The 7,658-nt window shown below is 36.1% G+C and overlaps 1 protein-coding gene across 1 annotated transcript in view; it reads left to right on the top strand.

The window, feature by feature from the left end:
- TENM3 (teneurin transmembrane protein 3) overlaps positions 1 to 7,658 on the top strand; it is a gene marked incomplete at both ends in the record, with an annotated part of 157,040 nt that overhangs the window by 101,293 nt on the left and 48,089 nt on the right. Inside the window, one exon of the mRNA XM_009080076.1 lies at positions 6,992 to 7,018. Within this exon, the coding sequence (XP_009078324.1) occupies positions 6,992 to 7,018 (27 nt within the window). The remainder of the gene's footprint in view (positions 1 to 6,991; positions 7,019 to 7,658) is intronic.

The raw sequence follows: 7,658 nt of genomic DNA, 5'->3' as shown, positions 1-7,658 counted from the left end.
ATGAATATATTCTGTAATTATCAAAATTCCTAAATTTATGTTTTTATTTAGTTATGAGTTCATGGAATTATATCTGAACACAAATTTCATCTCAAAAATAAGATTGTATCTGAATGAAGGTGTGACCTTGGACTTTCAAACAGGTTTTTATCAAGTAAATCTCAACTAAATATTCAAAACTAATTATATCCAATATCAATTAGTTCACCACAGTATTGTGAGTGAAATTTTACTTTCAAAACAGCTGACTCCATTGCAGTTGGGATTTCACAATATTTATACCTGTACCCTCAATGCAAAACTCCACAAAAAAGACATGATGACTTTCTTGGCACCTTAGAGGACCAATAACCACAGTTTAACAAATTTAGACATTTAGACATTTAGAACAAATTTGCTTTTGATCTTTCCTGTGCCTAAAGGGTGTGTTATTAATTTGCTAGGCCAAGCCTGGAATATTCAAAATATTTGTACATTTGGTAGCTATAAAAATATTCAATTACCTGGTGAATTTAAGATGCACACGTTTTTTGAACTGTGAAAAAAAAAGTGAATTATTGGTCAGCCTTAACACATTTCAAGACCAAGTATCTCAAATACAGATTATCTGTTAGCATACTTTAAATTGCTAATTGGTTGATTTGCATTTAAATGAGGACCACATGTGAAGTTCAAGTTAGGCACATTTTCAAAAACAGCAGAATCCTTCTGAGATGTGAAGAATTTTAAAGCATGTTGCAATGCTTACTTGAGCTGAAGTGCCCAGAGAGTAAGTGTTTTTGTACATTTTATAGCTGCATGCTGGTCAGATACATTTTGTAAATACTTTCAGTCAGGAAGAAAGATGGAAACAATAATGCTTCCCATCCTGGTCCATCCCCTAATGTGTCTTCAAGCCAAATTTATCTTTCATGCAGTTCTTAATGTAAACATCAGGTTTTACCTGCTTCTGAGGCAGGTCTTTGCAAGTTTGTCAGCAGTCTCAGATGGGAATTTGAACTTTTTCAGCCTGTATATGTGGGATAGTTTTAACTCTTTAATGACACATAGCCTTTCTTCTAAATCCTCTTCCAGCTAAATAGATGTTATGTAGTAAACAACACTGCTCGTGAACTTATCAGCAGTCCCAAATTTCCTATGTCTACTATGTCCTTAAAAGTAGCTGAATCTTTTATTCTAAGATGTATGTGGCTTTCCAGTAATAATGATGAGAAATCTTGCTTTATAGTAAAATTGGGATGGTCTCCAGAACAAAAGAAAGGATAGTGGACTTATGCTCCTTTGTTCATAGAAGTCCATAAATTGTTGGTGCAAAGAACAGTTGCAATTTTGGCAAGAGATAAATTGCAGTGAAATCAGGTCTCTGTGCAGAAACATACGCTGCAGAGATCTGAAGTGTGTAAATGATGAAGAAGGTATGAGTTCAGGGTGAGGATTATGTTTTGGCCTGTGGAGGGAAGAAAACAAATAAAATTGTGTGAAACTATAATTCCATCCATGTGTTCTCTTTTAGAAGGGCAAGATGGGAATTTAGGAGTAAAAAAAGTATCAAAAGGGAAAAGTGTTTGTAATCCTCCTCTATTGGCAGCAATGCTCTGAGCATATGGTATGTCTAAGACATGGTTCTTATAAAATCAGGGAACGGATGACGACCATGAGCTGCTTACAGTGGAAGAACATGTGCTTTCAGTACTGTTCAGTGATGGAGAGAAAGAATTGCATTTGCAAATGACACCAAAGCCTGCTGCACCCCCAGCACTTTGGAAAACAGGACAAGAATTTAAAATTACTTTAACAAAAGGCTCAGACTATGCAGAAAAATAAGGTGCAGTTCAACAAATGCTGGATTCCGTGCTTAAGTAAGAATAATCGGCTGCACAAATCCAAGTTAGGAAGCAGTTCATCAGGCAGAAAAGACTGTAGTGGATGCTAAATTTGACATGAATGAACCTCTCTGAAGACAGGCTACTACAGTAGCTTTAAAATTTTATGAATTCTGGACTCCTAAAAGGTTTCTGGAAGAGACATAGAGCTCCTCAGAATTTGCCTGTGGGTGCATGGCTTTTTTTAGTCCCTTTTTGAGAGTAAAAGCAGTTGCCTAAAGGAATCAATATGCTATTCCCTAAGTCTGGTGTGGGTAGGATAAGAAATACCATGTTTAAATATTACAAGGGGTATTTAGCTGTGTTATGTTCAAAAGGTGTTTTAATCATCAGAATAGCTGAACTGTGGCTGGGTAGAAATGAGAGGAACTTAAGAGTGATCTGGTAAGACACGTCAGGAGAAGTAAACCACCACAGACTCAGTCTTGAATAGGTCAGAGATGTCAGACCAGAGCTGTCAACTCTGAGTTTTGTGCCCAGCTCCCCCAAAACAAGCACAAAAACCTGTTTACAAACTGCATTCTCCCTAAAGCTTGTAATGAAACTCTCAGAGTTTCTCTTCTGTTGGCCACTGATAAAGCATGTGCCTCATCCCCTGCTATTGCTTGGCTGCATAGGGTCAGAAGTACAGTAAGAAGTAATGTTCATAACAGGAGATTCATGCACAGGGTGATCTGGTTAAGGATAATTTTGAAGAACTACATTACAACTTTGATTCAACCGTGTATTTTCTGCTAGCCTTTCACAATGGCAGACTTTAAAGGAGTGTGCTCTGACTGTTCTTCAGTTTCTGAGGATCAGACTTGCTTGTGTGTGTGTTTCTAAAATGTTGGTTTGTGTGTGAAGTCCTATATAATTCTGAGTATTCTGGAAAATCACATCATAGGTGTCTGTAACCAAGTGGACGAAGACTTCTTACTTTGATCTTCCTATGCATTAATTACTCACTGGTAAAACATGACAAGAATATATTCTCTGTTCATACCAGTAGTGTGAAGGTACTATACTAAATAATTTTTACTTAGGGAGGAAAGTGATAGAAAAGTCTGTAAGAGAACAGTTGCTTCTTTGTTTAGGTTAGCTTAGTGTGCCTGCTACTAAGGCATCAGCCCCATGTTGTTGGTGAGAGAATGAGTACTGAATGAGGACTATGAGCTCTGTACATTCACAAAGGAAGAAGTGTATAAAACTTGTGCGGGTAGCCATAAACCCATCATTGCCTAAATTTTTTATCAGCAGTATTATTGACTTGGCTGCTCTCATGATACTCTTGGAATGTGTCCAGGTCTTTGTTTGTCATATGGATTGGAAACAAAGTTTTATGCAAATACTAAAAATTACTGAAAAAATATATTAAGTGAAAATATTTAAACTTCTTCGCTCTGAACAAATAGATAAATGTATAGAAAGATTCAGGAAAACAGTATAGTATCAACATACCATAGTTTGCTTACAGTCAGTTTTTATTCCAAGAAAAACCTGTGATTTCCTTGTATGACACTTGGTGCAAGGTTATGTAGAAGTGTAAATATGACTGATGCAAAATGTGTTGTTCACATGTTCCTGTAGAAGATCAGTATCTGGGAGCATGTTGTTAGCTGCAGAGATACGTATGCAGTTTTCCATCAGTGAATGGGAATTGCTATAATGAATTGTGGGAGATGAGAGTAAGCAAAGCAGAGCTTGCTCCAAGAGGAGCAGAATAGCATTCTTCATTGTTGCTGCTTACTGAAATAATTTCTTCATCATCTCTCCTTTTTTTTCCTCCCTCCTTTGGTTCTCTGTTTCCTTTCTAATTTCTCCTTTCTGTTTTTTTTTAGAGGAAGAGGCTGTAATACAGTAAGAAAGAGATAAAGCTGGTAGTATTAGTGGAGAGGAGGCAAGGGTTTGACTCACACTTTGAAAGTGTAGGAAACGAAAAACCTTAAAAGTAGTTTTTTATTTAGGCTGTCCTCGATCAATACTGCTTTTGTGTTTTTGCTTCACGTTTGGGTGGTGCTATGAGGTCAAATCTGCTCTTACAGCAAAGTAACTCATGACTCTTGTGGAGCTGTTGAATTGACACTGTAATGGGACTATATATACACTACAAAAATACGTGGCATGTTGTAGTCTAGTGTACAGGTTACAAAGATTGTGATGGGTGAAGGTGCCTGGTGGAGGATAATAATGCAGTCTTATACAGATACAAATTTGCTATACAGCATTTAGAAGGATGTCACCATTATAATCCTTTATGACAGAATAATCAGAATAAAGCAGTGTTATAAGTACCAATTAAGGAACATCAAATCAATGGGTATGCGACTCATGCTGATTTAAACAGGAGCTGATTGGAATAAATGGATTTAATATGTACTTTTATTCTGTGGCTATTCTGTCATACCTGGAGGAAGTAGCATACGAATAATCTAAGGAAGACACTGACTTACATCTGTGATAGGAAACTAATGAGATACATTAAATTTAAAAAAAAATAGACATCAGGGTTCTGACTGGTTATGAAATATGCTGTGTTAAATGTGAATTTGCCTGACTGTTACCAGTTCTCTGTAAAATACATTTATCTGCAGCATATTTATATAAATATCCACACAGATTGTCAGCATAATTTATATTTTATATTGTATGAATTTTGAATGCCACTTATATCTTCTTGGATTTTAACTAGGCTAGAAAATGTACAAATTTGATATCTTAATTTTTGTTCTTCTCTGTTTCGTTTGAAGCTGTATGAAATCCCTTTACTCCTGGAAATAATAGCAATATTTTAAATGGCAGAGTCTTAAAGCCTACAAGAAAATCCATATAGGTATATTGCCTGGTCTGTAATTAGACTTTTTAAGGACATTACATAACCTATATGTGCCAGATGTATAAATATCTTGCCAAGGAGCACCTGCTGAGATGCTCCATCCTACTGATGTGCTCCAAATCCCACCTAGAATTCTCTATACAGAAGGAAAAAGGCTTGTGTTTTGTAATTCCATACAGGTTGATTCCTCTTTCAGCTGCAGTGCTGTGAAGATAAGGAAGACAGCATGGCTAGTTAAACTTCACTGCAAAGCTATACTATTTTTGGTCTTTCATTTTCTGCTTTATGATTTTTCTACAATGCTGCATGTTAACCAAAATAGTTTCTAACGTTGTCCTTGATGTCAACTGACCATGAGTAAAAGGATGTTGGAAGGTAGAACTTGTTTTCCAAGTATTATAGTTTTATGTTCTGGAACTGACTTCTTATAAGACTATTGGATACAAAAAAAAAAAAAAACAGTGTAAAAGAGAGTTTCCTTAATCTCTTTTCATTTTATTTTTTTAATGTAGATTGGATTTCTGAAGGGAAGTAGCACATGGGGGCCTCAGATTGCATGGACTATTTTCAGTTGTCTAGGAGGTTTTTTTGATGTTCTGTTTTGTTACCTATCCTTACATTTGTAGAGGCATTTAATGTTTTACTGATGGACAGATGCATTCCCCAGACAGACCTAATTGCTTCCATTTTATGAAATAAAGTTTGATTTTTCCTCCACGCATACTACACCATGTTCTAAGCTTGGTAGGAGCAAATGGAATTATACTGGATGAGTAAGAAAGGAATTTGATCCACCCTGAAATGCAGCTGTATCGCTTTTCTTTTTGTTTGTGGTTAATGTGAAAAGCTACTTAGTTTGTTGCTGCTATTCTAAATGTCCTGTAATTGATGTTTTCATCTTCTTACTTTGTCTCTCATTAACCTTACCATTAGGGATGGGGGGGAGGGAGGAAGTTGTAAAAAAAAAAGCTGTGCAGTGCACACCTGACACTTTCTTCAAGAGAAAGGGACTAGAAAGTTTCCACCTCTTAGTCATAGCACTGACTGTGTCTTCTGTGATACATATCTCATCACCTCCCTCCTTGGACTCAGGGAGAGCTTTTTCCCATTCATCCAAACTGGAGGAAAGGCTATATCTGGAACTGCCTTTCTCACCCATCCAAAAGGATCAGTGTACTTGCCAGACAGGATCCATCACCCATCAGGGATTTAGAGGAGGTCAGGTTTTGAAGGAATAGAGCCTGTGAGGGTTGTGTTGAGAAACCTTGGCCACAGCAAAAATGGGATTGAATCCAACATTGTTGACTCAGCTTGGTGTGTTCCCACTGCATTAGTCTGTAATATCCCCTCACCTTGTGTGCAGGTGGCTGGGTTTGGTATACACTGATGGACCAGTCCTATGTAGTTGTGTTATATAGCATTAATCCCTTTAACACAACTGCAGTTGATGTCTGTTTCTTGCAAGTGTAACCCAGGTGTGCTGTGTCTCTTGCATTGGAAGTAGGGCCTGCTGCTTGAAATCTATCTTATGCTCTGTATGTCATTCATCCATCTGCCTCCTCAAAGTTTTTGTGAAATTTTAAGTGTCATAACCTATGAAAAAAAAGTCTTGTTAATCTTGTATCCATCATGTTACTTATTTTTATACATCTATAGCCTAAGTTTAATTTTCACCGTTTTTTTCCAAATGAAATGGATCACCACACTACTAACCCCACTGTGCCTTCTTCCACCCCATATATGCAATCCAACTTATTTTATGTACTTGGTGTGTGTGCTCAGAATAACTGTGGCTGAATTGAAGCAGAAAAAAAAGTCCTGTTAATCCAGTGAGAATTAAGATACTGTGCTGGTTATGCCGTCAGAGTCATGTATGACCTGCAAATCAAAGGTCTTACTGTATGGTCAGTGTTTTAGAGCTCATAAGCTAAGGAATTACTCTTAGAGTGTGTTGAAAATTGAATTTTTTAACTAGCCTTGGTTATATTTTTGTTATACATAAAAAGCAAAGCATGTGAAGAGAAGTCAGAAGAAAAATGTAGTCTCAGAAAGGTAGCATCTCTCTTTCTTCTGCAGGCCTCCTTTGTAAAATAGTTTCATTGAATCATGACAATGTTTGCTGAAAAGAGAATTTCTTGCATTTTTAAAAGCTTTGAAATACATTTCATTTTGTAATGTAAGACCTCTCATGTCAGGTGCACCTGCTTGATTTGCATGTGAATTCTGAACAATTCCTGTTTTATGTGACACTTCTGAAATGTCTGTCTGTTTTTTTTTCTTTTTAATTCTCAAGCTCACTATTTGGATAAGATAGTGAAAGGTACTGTATATTTGCTCTTTGATGACATGCCTATACCTACATGTATTCTTCTTCCATTAATATATAGTTAAAAACATACTAGCCTGGACAAAAGAATCTTCTCTTACATACATTCCATGGATTCTAGATATAACTCATATGACTTTCAATTCATCTCAAATTAAAAATGAAATTTTGCTTCGTTTATATAGTAACACTTTATTGGTAATTATACATTTGTATGTAGACTGTATACATATTAGATTTTATTTGAACTGATAACTGAAGATAGTATTCATTTGCTGTTTGGAGCTTTTTTTTTGTTAGTTTTATCATTGGACCTCTACCTACAAAACAGTAAATATTTAGGAAACAAAGCAAAGCGATACTCTTGTCACAGAACATGTGTCATTACTTCTAAAGAACAGATTAATTATAGAGATGTGCGTGTTTGTATACAGACAGATCAATAGAATACCCGAGGCTTTTAAGCTTTTGATTACCTGAGTGTAGAAAATCCATAGGAAATTTTGACTTGTATTTTGTATGAGTCTAGAAAAAGTCTGTGCAACATTTTCAATTAAGAGGTTCAAGGATGCAAAAGCCTAACAAAACAGCAAAGATTCTTATATCTTCAGTTATGGTGAAAAATTGATTTAGA

Source organism: Acanthisitta chloris, unplaced genomic scaffold (assembly GCF_000695815.1).
Source record: "Acanthisitta chloris isolate BGI_N310 unplaced genomic scaffold, ASM69581v1 scaffold5478, whole genome shotgun sequence".
Classification (NCBI taxonomy): domain Eukaryota; kingdom Metazoa; phylum Chordata; class Aves; order Passeriformes; family Acanthisittidae; genus Acanthisitta; species Acanthisitta chloris.
This window is presented reverse-complemented; position numbering and strand designations above follow the sequence as displayed.